The sequence below is a fragment of the Hydra vulgaris genome, chromosome 02 (genome assembly GCF_038396675.1).
Source record: "Hydra vulgaris chromosome 02, alternate assembly HydraT2T_AEP".
Lineage (NCBI taxonomy): Eukaryota > Metazoa > Cnidaria > Hydrozoa > Anthoathecata > Hydridae > Hydra > Hydra vulgaris.
The window spans coordinates 957070-974030 of record NC_088921.1 but is presented as its reverse complement, the minus strand read 5'-3'; the positions used below and the strand labels follow the sequence as shown (position 1 = coordinate 974030).

General features: G+C 31.6%; 1 protein-coding gene across 1 annotated transcript in view; it reads right to left on the bottom strand.

The window, feature by feature from the left end:
- LOC136077036 (uncharacterized) overlaps positions 1 to 16961 on the bottom strand; it is a 66199-nt gene that overhangs the window by 36081 nt on the left and 13157 nt on the right. Inside the window, exon 3 of the mRNA XM_065791388.1 lies at positions 8488 to 8535. Within this exon, the coding sequence (XP_065647460.1) occupies positions 8488 to 8535 (48 nt within the window). The remainder of the gene's footprint in view (positions 1 to 8487; positions 8536 to 16961) is intronic.

Sequence of the window (16961 nt, the reverse complement as noted above, 5' to 3'; positions counted from 1 at the left end):
TAAAAAAAGTAAAGTTTGAAGATTTATTGTAAGTTTCATCGTAACAAAACAAGTGAGCACTGCTTCATCCTAAGCAGTGTATATTAAATGTGTACATAGAAAGCTGTCTACGATAATAAATATCGTTTGTAGAAACATTAGGACAATATATATTTTTAGCAAAGTCAAATGCTAGAGCTGCTTGGCCGGTATTTTCATTTTGCATTTTTGCATTGCAGTTTTTGCATTTCAATGTGTTTCTTTCTTTCTAGCATAAAACACCTCTGCTTTCCGCAAGTGAAGCTCTTTTTCTTGACGACTCTTGATGAATTGTTTTACAGAGGTGCTTTGGTTTTTAAGTATAATATTGAGCTTGTCACATGTGAAGCATGTATCTTTATGAGGATAACCAAAGCTAATGTTAAACTTTTCTACAAATATTTTCCTGGTAAGAAAAAAAAGTAGAAAATTAGATAATATCTAATTATATTCTGAAATAATCACACATTATCAAAGTGTCTGTAGCTTTCTTGACAAACTTTATTCAGTGGAAGCACTCCTTGTACATTTTCTACATATTTGATAAGTTAAGATCCTCTGGTAAATAAAGCTTTTTAGTGTCATGTAATACATAATGACTTTTTCGTCCTTTAAAAGACTTGATATGATCAATAATACTATTTACAATATGGTCTGAAAAGGCTAGAGGTCAATCTGTATGTTTTCATTGGTGCTTTTTAGGAAAACTCCTTAAAAAATAATCAAATATACAAGCTTTATAATGTTTTATTAACTTAACTAAAACAAACTATTAACTTTTAAGCTCATATAACATCTATTTTTGCTGTTGATATTTTTGAGAGAGAAACTTTGTTAAAACATTTGTTCATTAAAACCTCAATCATTGAAGCAAGAAAGTTGTCTTAATGATCTTTATTTTGCAAATTTTTAAAGTTCAAAAGTAAAAACTCCCTCTCTTCTACTGTCGTATTCTGAAAACACATATAATGTTTGCAATTACACAGAAAGCCCATCGTATGCGAAGATAATTGTTTATTTCTGTCTAGTTCCCACTTTCGACCAAGTATTTTTCTTTTTTTGGGAATTTCTGTAGTATCTGGAAGTTGACATTTATCCTCCATTTTTACAATAACAAAGCGCTCCTATACAGAGTGGACATCTCCGATTTAACTCTTGAACAATTTGGACAAATATGGTTTACCCCTTGTGACCCCTTTTTACAAATGGAAATTTAGATATGATCTAACTTTTTTATTTAATATTCATCTTCTTAAAAGATGCACTAACCTACCAACAACATAGTGGGAATATTAACTCAAAACTTGTTAATATGTGACATCACTGGTTTTCCACTTGGACCCTTCATATATATTAATATATTATATATACTTTTATATATAATATAAATTTTTAAATATTATTAACAATAATTATAATAGTGGCAACTAAAGTTAAAACAATAAAAAATACTTTTACATTTTAACTTCTGTCAGATTGCAAATTTTGTTTAAAGAAATTTAATGATTCAGTTTTCAATTTTAATAATAATTTAACTCTATAGCAACCATCAAAAGCCACTTGAAAAGTCACTGAAATTCTTCAGAAGACAATAGAATTAAATATAGTAACAGAAGGCAATAGAAATAACCATAATACCAAAAGAGTTAACCATAGTAATAAATGGCAACAGAATTAACATATTAACAGAAGGCAAAAGAACTAACCATATTAACAGATAAGAAGTGAGTAGAAACAAAAATCTTTAAGAAATTTCTTAGTACAAAAGACTCTTAAAGATGTTTGCCTATAAAATAGACTTTCTGTTGCACACATTAGTTACCATTACATTAGATTACATTAAGTCACATTATTTCACTCTTAGGTCACTTCATTTTGCCAAAAGAGATTTTAGATTTAAGCACATAGTATACAAGTGCTGATCCGATGTGGATTATAGAGCAACTGAATAAACATGTACATTTGTGGTCAGTGTGGTTGTAATGTTTTGAGCGTCATACCCACATCCAGCGAGTGAGCCTTATGTATGTTTTGATGTTGTGGTGTAAATTAGAAGTAGTCATTGCTCACCAATCACAAAAAAATTAATAAATATTGTTTCTGCAACACAGTGATTGCATACAGGTGACTTACAGAACCGCCCAGTTAGGTAGACATGGAAGTGATGATACTAAGAGCTGATAGTAAAGTTGTTAAGATAGACCCCTAATCTTTTGATCTTCAGTAAAAGGCAAAAGATTAGAATGTGAAACAAATAATACCTTTATGTAAAAGGGGAAGGGGAATATCTTACCCACTATATAAATATATATAATAATTTAGATCTTTCTATATTTATGAGTGGTAATGTAATCTATAAATCATTTACCTTTCATCTTTTAGGAATAACTCTTACTTAAGATTTTTCTTGAAAACCATATATCAAATCTATTGCAAAATTAGCAACTGGTAATTTTGCAATGGATTTGATATATGGTTTATATAAACTTTGAGTCAAGTTCTTCAATCTAATTTAAAAATGAAAAACGTACCAAAAACTATAAAACACAAAAAACCATCATCATCACCAAGTTCTCTAAACCTATCATTCACTAATATTCGTGGTCTTCAAGGTAACTTTACTTCTGTTGAGTCTTATCTCTTGCAAAGTTCGCCAGACCTACTTGCTCTTTGTGAGACTAATTTGAGTTCAGCAGTCTCATCTTGTGATCTTAGTGTTGATGGTTATCTTCCTTTAATTCGTAAAGACTCCATTAGTCACATGCTTGGCCTGGGCATTTACATTCGTAAGAATTCACCCATTTGTCGTGAAACTAGGTTTGAAACCACAGACTATTCTTTCATGTGCTTTTGTTTAGCACTCACCTCACGCCTTTCTCTTTGTTCTATATTGCTCTCCGTCATCTAAAGACTGCACTCTTTTTGATGTTATTTCTGATCATATTGACCAAGCCCTCTCTTTTTATTCATCAGCTAATATAGTTGTTGTTGGTGACTTTAATGCTCACCACTCTGAATGACTTGGCTCTAGTGTCAGTGATTCTGCAGGCATTAAAGCCCACAACTTTTGCCTTTCTCAATCCCAAACTCAAATAGTTAACTTTCCAACTCGCTTTCCTGACAACCCTAATCATTTACCTTCTCTACTCGACTTATGTCTTGTTTCTGATCCTAGTCAGTGCTCAGTTTCTCCACATTCACCCTTAGGTGCTTCAGATCACAGTTTGATCTCTCCAAAACTAATATCTCATTCTTCTTCATCACCTGAATCCCCCTATTATCAAACCTCTTACAACTACAGTAAAGCTGACTGGGATTCTTTCCGTAATTTTCTTCGTGATGGCCCTTGGGTAGAAATCTTTCAACTTCCTGTCGACAAATGTGCTTCTTACATAACTTCGTGGATTCAGGCTGGCATTGAATCTTTTGTTCCCTCTCGACGATTCCAGGTCAAGCCTCACTCTCCTCCATGGTTTTCCTCACACTGTGCTGCTGCGATTGCCAATCGAAACCGTTACTTCCATATTTATCAGCAAAACAATTCTCTAGAAAACAGATGTCTGTTTATTACTGCTAGAAACAATTGTAAAAAGGTTTTGTCTAATGCCAAAACCCGCTATGCTCAGGTCATGAAATCTCGTATTTCATCTCAAAAATTAGGCTCCCGTGACTTCTGGAAAATCTTTAATAATATCAATGATAAGGGCAAATCTTTAATTCCACCTCTCTTGTATGGTTCAGACTTTGTCACCTCACCTAAAGACAAAGCTAATTTGTTTGCTAAAAACTTTTCATCAATATCATCTCTTGAGTCCACTAGTTGCGTTCTACCTGATATTGCCAACAAACAGGTTGATCCATTGCTTGACATTCATATCACTCCAGCTTCTGTATCTAAAGTGATTTCCTGCCAAGACTCTTCTATAGCTTGTAACCCGGATAACATACCTATTATTGTCTTGCAGAAGTGTTCTCCAGAGCTGTCGTCTATACTCTCAAAACTATTCAACAAGTGCTTAACAGAGTCTTGTTTTCCAGCCTGCTGGAAAGCGACATCTGTTGTTCCTATCTTCAAAAATTCTGGAGAGCGATCTGATTCGTCTAACTACCGTCCCATAAGTCTTCTTCCTATCATAAGCAAAGTTTTTGAATCTTTAATTAACAACCACTTAATTTCTCATCTTGAATCTAATAACTTACTTTATGACCATCAATATGGATTTTGATCTTCTCGTTCTACAGCTGATTTGCTAACAGTAATAACTGATAGATTTTATCGTGCATTAGATAAAGGTGGAGAGGTTAAGACCATCGCTCTTGACATATCAAAAGCTTTTGATAGAGTTTGGCTTGCTGGTCTTCTCCATTAGCTTTCTTCTTATGGTGTATCCGGCAACATCTTTAAGATTATTGAATCCTTCTTTTCCAATCATAGTATAAAAGTTGTCCTCGATGGACAGCACTCTTCTTCTTATTCTGTAACTTCAGGGGTTCCTCAAGGTTCTATCCTTGGCCCTATACTCTTTTTAATTTACATTAACAATCTTCCAGATATTCTCACATCTAAGGTAGCATTGTTTGCAAACAATGCTACCTTGCAATCAGCAAATTTGCTGATAATACTACCATTTATTCTTGTCGTGATAAGAAGCCAACAATCTCTGATTGCTTGGAGGGGGAATTTGAGCTTAAAAAGGATCTCACTTCTGCTACAGCATGGGGCTCACAGTGGCTGGTGAACTTTAATTCAGATAAAACTCAATTCTTTTCAGCCAATCGTTATCGTAATAACTTAGATCTTCCTATACTTATGAACGGTGATGTACTCGATGAGTCATCTACTCTTCATCTTCTAGGATTAACTCTTACTTCCAAACATTCTTGGAAACCATATATCAAATCAGTTGCAAAATTAGCATCTACTAAGGTTGCATCTCTTTATCGAGCTCGTCACTTTCTTACTTCGGATTCTATTCTCTATCTCTATAAATCTCAAATCCAGCCTTGTATGGAATACTGTTGCCATATCTGCGGTACTTCTAATGATGCCCTTTCTCTTTTAGACAAGGTGCAAAAACGCATTGTAAACATAGTTGGACCTGCTCTTGCAGCCAACCTCCAACCATTATCACATCGTCGTAATGTTGCTTCTCTTTCACTTTTCTACAAATACTATAATGGGCACTGCTCTAAAGAGTTAGCATCTCTTGTGCCATCTACTAAAATTCATTCTCGTGTTACTTGTCATTCAATTAAGTGTCATCCTTTTTCTGTGACTGTTCCTAAGTGCTTTAAAAACACTTATTCGTCTAGTTTTTTTCCTCGAACATCAGCTCTTTGGAATTCGCTTCCTTTATCTTGCTTTCCTGATTCATATAATTTGCAATCCTTTAAGTCATCCGTCAATTGTTATCTTGCTCTACAATCTTCATCTTCTTTCTTTCAGTAACTTCCAACTTTAATTAGTGGCTGCTTGCAGCCTTGTTGGAAGCGAAGATGTTTAAAAAAAAAAAAACTGCTAAGGTTGCTTCAATTTATTGTGCTCCACACTTTCTTACTACAGATTCTATTATTTATCTCTATAAATCTCAAATCCATCCTTGTATGGAATACTATTGCCATATCTGGGGCGGATTTTCCAAAGATGTCCTTTCTCAGTTGGACAAGGTGCAAAAACACATTGTAAACATAGTTGGACTACTTTAACAACCAACCTCCAACCACAATCACATCGTTATTATATTGCTTCTCTTTCTCTTTTCTACAAATACTATAATGGGCACTGCTCTAAAGAGCTAAATCTCATCCTTTTACTGTGATTGTTCCTAAGTGTTCGAAAAACTCTTATTTGTCTAGTTTTTTTCCTTGAACATCAGTTCTTTGGAATTTGCTTCCTTCAACTTGCTTTCCTTAATAATATAACTTGCAAGCTTTTAAATTGTCTGTCAATCGTTATATTGCTCTATAAACTTTATCTTTTCTCTTCCAGTAACATCTAACTCTAATAGTGGTTGCTAGCAGCCTCGTTGGAAGCGAAGATGCTACAAAATTATATATATATACTTTTTTAAAAAAACAATAAAATATAAGAACTGCAGTTTTTCTTTAAAATTGATTTCAATGCACATTGATATTAAAACAAATAATAATCATTTTAGTTCTTTTTATAACTTTTTTTTAATTAAAAAGTCAAAACATTTTTTGTTGTAATAGATATTGTTTAGCTGAAAACAGATGAAATAAACTTGTGTAGTTATAGCTGCTTTGTTTTATAAAACAAAAACTATTTTATGTCTTCTGAAAATTATCAGGTCTTTAAACCATGTACTTATGTCTGTGTTTTATTAAAACATACATTGTCTGTTTTTCAACATTACATCTTTGCAACTGCAGTCTTAATGTAGTGAAAAATAACAGTCTGTAAAAATGTCGTTCAATGGTTATAATGGGATCCAAGAAAACCACTTTAGTGTATGATTATATGGATATGACAGAGCTATACGCAAAATTCAAAATATTCAATATTGCTTTAATGAGCTATTCAAAACTTAATACCTTATTAAAAAATCATTAATCAAAGTTTAAGATGGGTTATTTGGTGAATAATGAATGTTTATTTAACACCAAATATTATAAGATGATTTAAGATTTTTTTAATTATTTATAAGTTGGTAACAACTATTCATAAATTTATATAAGGTTATTTTATCAATTTATTTTACAAAAAAAAATTTAAAAACCTTTGAATGGTTATTCACATGAACAAAATTGTGTTATTACTACATTTATGAATTTTAACATACTTTTTACTTTTTTTACCTCAAATGCTTTACCTCAACTCCAACCAATATTCATCACCAACGCAAGGTCAACAAGGTGGCCGCTACTATATATAGAATACTTAATTCATTTTTAAATCTTACTTTTAATGTTGATACAACCCTATTTTAAAGCTATAGCTCTAAAGCACAAACTCAAAAAACTCAAACAATGGTCTCTGCACAGATAAACAAACTGAGCAAGGTAATACCAAGGAGATTTAGGTCAATTCGTGTCTAATCAATCCAAAAAAATTTATAGCACCATGACATCTCGGATTTTGATAATTTTTGGATTACAAGCTTAAATTTACAAAAGAAAACTTCACTTAAATTTAATGTCTGACTCCTTAAGGTTTCAGAGATATCGATACTTAGTCCCAATCTCCTTTTTGATTGCTAATTGAATGCTTCTAAATAAAAAATCAAATTTAAAACAGTGTAATACTTTTTTGTCGCCCAATACAAATAAAAGTTTATCTTGAGACGCCTAAAAGAAATGATTCGGAAATATTTTCCTAATGTTCTATATACAACAAACATAATACAAAAAAACTGCATGGTTTTTCTTTTTTAAATCTGATTTATTTGCATTGAAAAACCCTTGCAGTTTTTTTGTAACAAGGAATTTGTTATATATAGAAACAAAAAAAAAATTTAAAAATCAAACCTTTTAGGCATCTCAAGACTTTTTTTGTACGGAGCATCAGAAAACTTATAAAAAGTGTTACACCATTTTGAAATTGAATTTTTATATAGAAGCTTTAATTGTAAGTGTTTTAGCCATCATTTTTGAGCTCCTCTCCCTAAAAAATAGTTACAAATTTTCAGCACTATCGAGCAAGTATTTTTTCAAGTTAAAGCTAATTGGGTTATGCAATCAGCTTAAAAAATAAATGGGGTAAAAAATTATCAAAACAGAGATTGGGAATCAGTATCCATATCTCTAAAATCGTAAGAATTTTTTTTTCATTATTTCAGTCAAAATCTGAGGTAGCGTGGTGTCAAGCATAAATTGATTTGAGCTGGAATGACCTGTTCGTCTTTCTTCAAATTTTATGTTTTAAAGAAGAAGATCAAAACAAATAGTTATACTATGTTTATAAGAAAAATCAAAATAATGTAACACTTGATATATGATTACAACAAACTTTATAAAATTTAATATATAACTAACAAATTAATATTTTTAGTTTATAAGAAAAACAAGTTTTTGTTACTTAAATAGTTTCAAAGCAACCAATGATAGTATTCTTCCACAATGATAGTAAAACAAAAACATTTAGTTTGCAGCAACAGCAACAATGCATAATATAATGATGAAGCCAACAAGTAAAAATGTACTTATAATGGGAAAAAAAATGGAACTAAGCTAACATAAATATAGATTCATAATGAAAAAAGTTGAATTTTTAGGATTTTAAATTTTATAGAAATTACTAAGTTTGATTCAAAAATAATAAATTTAATGTTAAGTGTTCTTCCACAATGTAATAAAAATCATAGTTAAAATAAATAATCACTGAAATCTGTCACCATTTTTATAGTTCTTTTTAAGTAAACAAAGCACACTGAAATTCAATTGTAAACAATCATTTTGGAAATTTCAGTAAATGTTGAGTTTTTTAAATAAAGTAAACATTACAATTACCTTTATTGACGGAAAATCTGGAAGCACTTTCTGGTAAATTTGAAGTTTCTAAATTATATATTAAAGTATTTACCTAGCAAACAAAAACTTTCACATGTTTAAAGTGAAAAATAGATTAAAGACAAAAAGATATAGATAAAACATAAAGATAAAAGACAGAGACTGTTGGGTGTAAAGGCACTATCTTCAATGTTAGAGTTCATAGTTTAGATAAAAAAGGCATTCAAAGAAAAGGCATCAACAAAAAAAGTTTTGGAATATTTCTGTATTTCCAAAGTCATTTAAACCAAAATAGCATTTTATAGATAGTTCTTTTGAAGATCCTGCAGAATTTATGAGAGAACTATCCAGGAACACAAAAGTTAGCCCACAGACCATAGGGGGAAAAATATCTTTTTTGTAAGCAAATGAACACAAAAACTTAACAAAAGAACAATGGTAATACAATGAAGCCTTATTTTGAATTTGAATAGTTCGAATTCAAATGAAGTGTAATTTTCTTAATAATATATATTATTTATTTAACAAATTATATATAACAATATAAATAAGTTACATAAGTTAAAATAAATAAATTTTGTACAAAATAATATCAAACAAAACAATTTTCTTAATAATATGATATGTGGTACTGCTAACAAAGTTGTTCAAAAAAAATTTTTTTTATAGTTTTTTAGTTATTAATAATTATTATTAATTAAATAAGTTACAGTTTTGCACAAAATAATAATGAAACCTAAGAAACAAAAATGCTAAGGTTGTAGATGTAAATGTTAAGTAAGAATTTACCTAGCAAACAAAAACTTTCACATGTTTAAAGTGAAAAATAGATTAAAGACAAAAAGATATAGATAAAACATAAAGATAAAAGACAGAGACTGTTGGGTGTAAAGGCACTATCTTAATAATGAAACCTAAGAAACAAAAATGCTAAGGTTGTAGATGTAAATGTTAAGTAAGAATTTACCTAGCAAACAAAAAGGTTGTAGATGTAAATGTTAAGTAAGAATAAGAAAATTAAAATTCTTGGAAAAGATAAGGAGATAAATAAATCTATTTTTATTTCATGTTTCTTAAAATCTAAAAAATGACAACTATCTCCTAAGCAAATATCTTAACAAAAAACACTACTTGACAATATTCAATTTGATGATAATGTCTAGATCTACATTTAGTAGCATTTAGTATGGCATTATAAACTGAGTTAAATGATGTGGCCAACAAAATATTTACAAAACAATATTTTTAAACTATTTACTAAATATAATATAACTATGGTAATGCTAATGTTAATTTTTTACTGAAGCCTGAAAGATTCAGTAACAAATATATAATGTTACTATTTTGATAACTATATTTTTAAATTTATACTATGCGACTGAGGCTTTTGCAGAATTAATTTAAACTATTAAAAAAAATTAAATTGTTTATATACTAATTCACTTCCAACAAGGCTGAAAGCCTTATCCAATGCTTTATGTGGTATTGGTAATGAAGTTTTTAAATTTGTTAGTTAATAACTAATATTTATTAAATAACAGCCAGGCTCTTACCATGCATTCAAAACCCAAAAAGATTTGCAATAATTATATTAACACGTGTTCCTTATCTAAAAATTTTACATATAACAACTGCTTAACATTTCACTAATTTTTTAATCATTTCATTCCATAAATAAAATAAAGATGCGTTAATACTACATGTTGTAATACACATTAGGTATATTACAACATATAGTATTATATATGTTAATAGTATATGTTATATTATTATTATATGCTAATAATATACATTAAGTACTTTTTTTTCTCATTTTATGTGATTATTAACTATAGAACTTTAAAAAAATAATTTTATAAGGTAATGTCCTCCTAGATCAATAAGCAAAAAATAACCGCTAAAAAAATCTAGATTTTTAATTACAATTTTTACCAAAAAAAACCTTCTAGAGCTTCAATGATTCACTTTGTACATCTATTCTGTATTATATGTACATCTTTATATCTGATTGCAGCATTACAAAGCTGATTGAACCAGCTGACAACCTCTCACAATCTCTTACATGTACCTATTCAATCCATGTTTGAAGAATCCAGTACCAAGGTATTTAAAGATTATTGTCATCCACCATTAGTGCTTGCATTTTTTTGGGTGACAGAAATATTGAGTTTTTTTAAAAAAAGCCAATGAGGTGGATTAAAAGAAACTGACAGCAAAGCATTGAGATGCAAAAATAATACTTTCAAATATTCAGGTTTGCAACACTTATTCGGTCCAATAGTGTCTATTTGAAACTATGTGTCATTTGTGTTTTATTTGTGAATAAAATTGAGTGAAAATTGTAACGCTACTAAACCAGAACAACAAAAAATAAAACTTACAAAACTCAAAAAACTAATATTTGAAAAAAAACTTAAGCAAAAAAGTTCATTGACAGGAAATAATGGACAAATAAAACATTTAAATAACCAATACCACAAAAAGTCTGTTTATCAATTCTTTTTTACGGTTTAAGAAATCAGATATGAGTTTAAAAACACAGTACAATGCTACATTCAAAGAGTCTGTTGAATATTTGGTTTCTATTATCAAAAGTGATAAGCTTCGTGGTAGACGAAGGATTGCATAATGAGCCAGAAGGGATGAAGGCAATGGAAGTCTTTAAATGATGGTTTTATAAAAGCATTTTAGAAAATGCTTCAACATGTTATTAGTTTACTGAGTTTATGCTGGAAACAAAGATATAGAACACCATTTAAAAAGTTCAGGAATGAAAATTACATTTAAAAAAAAATAATTAAAGTAGTTAAAAAGTATTTTTCAGCAAATCAAATAAATTTTCTCATTTGTGATTGTCCACAAACAGAAAATAATTTTTAAATTTAAAGAAAACTAATGATCTGAGTGGAAAAGTGATAGGTGGTAAAAAAAAGTGATATTGTTTGAAAAAGATCAGGTTATCCTTTGTCAGATCAGATCAGGTTATCCTTTGTCAGATCAGGTTATCCTGCTACTGGTAACATGTAACCCAGTACAATCTGCTTCATGTCCTGCTGCCTTGTAGGATACGCCTTTTTAGGCAAAGGCTAGGAGATGCCAACTCCGATTTAAAACACCCCCTGCCTTGGGGCTCTTGGTTGAGTAAAGGCTAGAGATGGTGTCTCGATAAAAATACTCATCTTGGGCAGATGTTAAATGCACCCAGCTACTGTCTTGTAGAAGGCCTCCTAGGCAAAGACTTAAGGGGTAAACAGATTTTATCTGTTGACCAGTCTCGCACCCCTTCTTCATCTATTAGGCTGGCGCAGATGTATTTTTAATACATTGTTTCCAGTTTAGGATGTTGAATGCTGGATCTTCTTGAATCAATGCATGGGTTTGCTTGTGTCACTGTTTTTATGACTAGGCAACTCATTCTATTATCTCCTTATGAGGGTACAGCTCTAAAACTCAGTTTTATGGTTCTGAGGCCGGCTGGTAGTCAGGTTTCCCGAACTCTGTGGTAGCTCTCAGAGAGGCTGATTCCATCAACAGCTGAAAAATATCAAAGTATTAACAGTGCCATGTTGCGCATGGATGGTGTCCCTGTTTGTACTTTTGGTGTGCATTGCGGAGGCCACATTTGGAGCCCTTTGTTACGGCTTAGGGTTTATTAGTAGTAATGAGGCAATTGCTTGGGCTATTAAACGGTGTTCTGAGTACTATCTATGCTTTGAGTCAAGTTCTTCAATCTAATTTAAAAATGAATAAAGTACCAAAAACTATAAAACACAAAAAACCATCATCATCACCAAGTTCTCTAAACCTATCATTCACTAATATTCGTGGTCTTCGAAGTAACTTTTCTTCTGTTGAGTCTTATCTCTTACAAAGTTCACCAGACCTACTTGCTCTTTGTGAGACTAATTTGAGTTTGGCTGTCTCATCTTGTGATCTTAGTGTTGATGGTTATCTTCCTCTGATTCGTAAAGACTCCAATAGTCACATGCTTGGCCTGGGCATTTACATTCGTAAGAATTCACCTGTTTGTCGTGAAACTAGGTTTGAATCCACAGACTATTCTTTCATGTGCTTTCGTTTAGCACCACTTCACTCTATTGCCTTTCTCTTTGTTCTATATCGCTCTCCTTCATCTCAAGACTGCACTCTTTTTGATGTTATTTCTGATCATATTGACCAAGCCCTCTCTCTTTTTCCATCAGCTAATATAGTTGTTGTCGGTGACTTTAATGCTCACCACTCTGAATGGCTTGGCTCTAGTGTCAGTGACTCTGCAGGCATTAAAGCCCACAACTTTTGCCTTTCTCAATCCCAAACTCAAATAGTTAACTTTCCAACTCGCTTTCCTGACAACCCTAATCATTTACCTTCTCTACTCGACTTATGTCTTGTTTCTGATCCTAGTCAGTGCTCAGTTTCTCCACATTCACCCTTAGGTGCTTCTGATCACAGTTTGATCTCTTTAAAACTAATATCTCATTCTTCTTCATCACCTGAATACCCCTATTATCGAACCTCTTACAACTACAGTAAAGCTGACTGGGATTCTTTCCGTGATTTTCTTCGTGATGGCCCTTGGGTAGAAATCTTTCAACTTCCTGTCGACAAATGTGCTTCTTACATAACTTCGTGGATTCAGGCTGGCATGGAATCTTTTATTCCCTCTCGACGATTCCAGGTCAAGCCTCACTCTCCTCCATGGTTTTCCTCACACTGTGCTGCTGCGATTGCCAATCGAAACCGTTACTTCATATTTATCAGCAAAACAATTCTCCATAAAACAGACGTCTTTTTATTACTGCTAGAAACAACTGTAAAAAGGTTTTGTCTAACGCCAAAACCCGCTATTCTCAGATCATGAAATCTCGTATCTCATCTCAAAAATTAGGCCCTCGTGACTTCTGGAGAATCTTTAATAATATCAATAATAAGGGCAAATCTATAATTCCACCTCTCTTGTATGGTTCAGACTTTGTCACCTCACCTAAAGACAAAGCCGAACTGTTAGCTAAAAACTTTTCATCAATATCATCTCTTGATTCCACTAATTGCGTTCTACCTGATATTGCCAACAAACAGGTTGATCCATTGCTTGACATTCATATCACTCCAGCATCTGTATCTAAAGTGATTTCATGCCTAGACTCTTCTACAGCTTGTGGCCCGGACAACATACCTGTTATTGTCTTGCAGAAGTGTTCTCCGGAGCTGTCGTCTATACTCTCAAAATTATTCAACAAGTGCTTATCAGAGTCTTGTTTTCCAGCCTGCTGGAAAGCGGCATCTGTTATCCCTATCTTCAAAAATTCTGGAGAGCGATCTGATTCGTCTAACTACCGTCCCATAAGTCTTCTTCCTATCATAAGCAAGGTTTTTGAATCTTTAATTAACAAACACCTAATTTCTCATCTTGAATCTAATAACTTACTTTCTGACCATCAATATGGATTTCGATCTTCTCGTTCTACAGCTGATTTGCTAACAGTAATAACTGACAGGTTTTATCGTGCATTAGATGAAGGTGGAGAGGTTAAGGCCATCGCTCTTGACATTTCAAAAGCGTTTGATAAAGTTTGGCATGCTGGTCTTCTCCATAAGCTTTCTTCTTATGGTGTATCCGGCAACATCTTTAAGATCATTGAATCCTTCCTTTCCAATCGTAGCATAAAAGTTGTCCTCGATGGTCAACACTCTTCTTCTTATTCTGTAACTTCAGGGGTTCCTCAAGGTTCTATCCTTGGCCCTATACTCTTTTTAATTTATATTAACGATATTCCAGATATTCTCACTTCTTAGATGGCATTGTTTGCTGATGATACTACCATTTATTCTTGTCGTGATAAGAAACCTACACCCTCTGATTGCTTGGAGGGGGCATTTGAGCTTGAAAAGGATCTCACTTCTGCTACAGCATGAGGCTCACAGTGGCTGGTGAACTTTAATTCAGATAAAACTCAATTTTTTTCAGCCAATCATTATCGCAATAATTTAGATCTTCCTATATTTATGAACGGTGATGTACTCGATGAGTCACCTACTCTTCATCTTCTAGGATTAACTCTTACTTCCAATCTTTCTTGGAAACCATATATCAAATCAGTTGCAAAATTAGCATCTGCTAAGGTTGCATCTCTTTATCGAGCTCGCCACTTTCTTACTCTGGATTCTATTCTCTATCTCTATAAATCTCAAGTCCGGCCTTGTATGGAATACTGTTGCCATATCTGGGGCGGATCTTCTAATGATGCCCTTTCTCTTTTAGACAAGGTGCAAAAATGCATTGTAAACATAGTTGGACCTGCTCTTGCAGCCAACCCACAACCACTATCACATCGTCGTAATGTTGCTTCTCTTTCTCTTTTCTACAAATACTATAATGGGCACTGCTCTAAAGAGCTAGCGTCTCTTGTGCCATCTACTAAAATTCATTCTCGTGTTACTCGTCATTCAATTAAGTGTCATCCTTTTTCTGTGACTGTTCCTAAGTGCTCCAAAAACGCTTATTCGTCTAGTTTTTTTCCTCGAACATCAGTTCTTTGGAATTTGCTTCCTTCATCTTGCTTTCCTGATTCATATAATTTGCAATCTTTTAAATCGTCCGTCAATCGTTATTTTGCTCTACAATCTTCATCTTTTCTCTTACAGTAACTTCCAACTTTAATTAGTGGCTGCTTGCAGCCTTGTTGGAAGCGAAGATGTTTAAAAAAAAAAAAAAAAAAAAAAAAGTTGGTCAAGATTATTATTGCCCTAATAATCTTGACCAACTATTACTTAGTTGGTCAAGATTATTAGGGCACATCAACTATGCTTAAAAATAACATTGTTGAACTTAAAAAAATAAAAATATTTCCTTTCATATTTTTAATCAGTTGATTGGATTTTTTTTTAGTTTCAAAACTTATTTTAAAAAACTTGTAACTTTAATTTTTTCTACAGTACTTGAAATTCTGAAAACTTCCAAATCTTACTTTTGAAATTCCAAAACTTACTTTTGAAATTCCAAAACTTACAAATCTAAACAATACCTTTCTCAAATATTTGTTTTAAACAACAGCAATTATTAACCATAATTACTAAAAGGGTTATACCCATTACTAAAAAAAGGCCACAATTCTATTTTTAAGTATAAAATTTGTTTTTTTAAAAGGTAATGAGAGGATTTAGAAGTCTGTGCGTTAAAGTAGGCTATGATTAAAACAAATTTTACTTTAATATTCAGGGCGAAAAATGTTTGTTTGGTCCTAAATAAACCAAAAAATAGAATTTATAAATTAAAAAAATATGCTGTATTTTTCTAAAAAGTTAAGGGTAAAAATGTATTCAGCTATATTGAGGAACAAAAGCTCATAGTCCCCCTCCCACACTATCTCTGTTGATAGATTTTCACTATTCACCCTCTCCCCCTCCACCTTTTATAAATCTTAAGCAACACTGTTGTAAGTGCCTTCAAAGAATTGTACTTGGCAAAAAAATTGTTGGATTGTCATTTGACACAACTGCCTCAAATATATATATATATATAAATATATATATATATATATATATATATATATATATATGGGCATTTCCATTCCAGTGAGTCAAAAAAAATTAAATTTTAAAACAAATTTTTTTTTAATTCGGAAGATGAAATTCAAAAGAAGATAATTGATATTTTGATTATCCAAAAAAAAAAAAAATTATAGAAGACAAGTTTTTCTTCATGTTTTAATTATTCAAACTTCACAATAAATAAAAAAATTTTTTGAGATAAAAAATAAAAATTCTTATTACATGTGATTATAATATTTAAAATTGATTTCATGGCCCAGATTTTTTTTGATTCTTAAAGATAATGATGTCTTTTAATATTTCATTATCATAAATTGCAACTAGGTATCTTTGAAATTTTATGCCAAAGTGAACGGCATTTTGAATTTCTGTGCGTGATTTAAAAGATCTAATTATTTAGAAAAAGAAGTGATAAAAAGTTTCAAAGTAATTTTTTTTACTTTGTTTTAACTGAATAGAATGGCAAAAGTATTTTTTTTCTTCTACGACATTTTAGCATTGTTTTTTTGCATCACGCACAGACATATCACGCACGGACAAATATTAATCCATGCGTGATAATTATTTTCCTTTGGCTTAATAACGTTTGAATCGCATATTTGCTAATTAATTAGTTTGAGTATATATTAGTTAGATTGATAACAGTTGCTTAAAAGAATTTAGAATTACAATGAACAAAGTTAAGCATTCAATAGTTCAGAAAAAATTTAGAAAGAAACATCCAGAATATCGGATTACTGAAACTAATCGAATGAAAAATAAAAGAGCTAACATGAGCAAAAAGGAAAAGGAGGAAGTACGTCGAAAAGATTGCGAAAGAAAGAAGCGAAAGTGAGAGGTGAACCAATCTACATCTGATATTGAACAATCCTTTTTATCTCCGCAGAGTTTTGGAAAGGCACTTAAAAAAATTAATTCAGCAT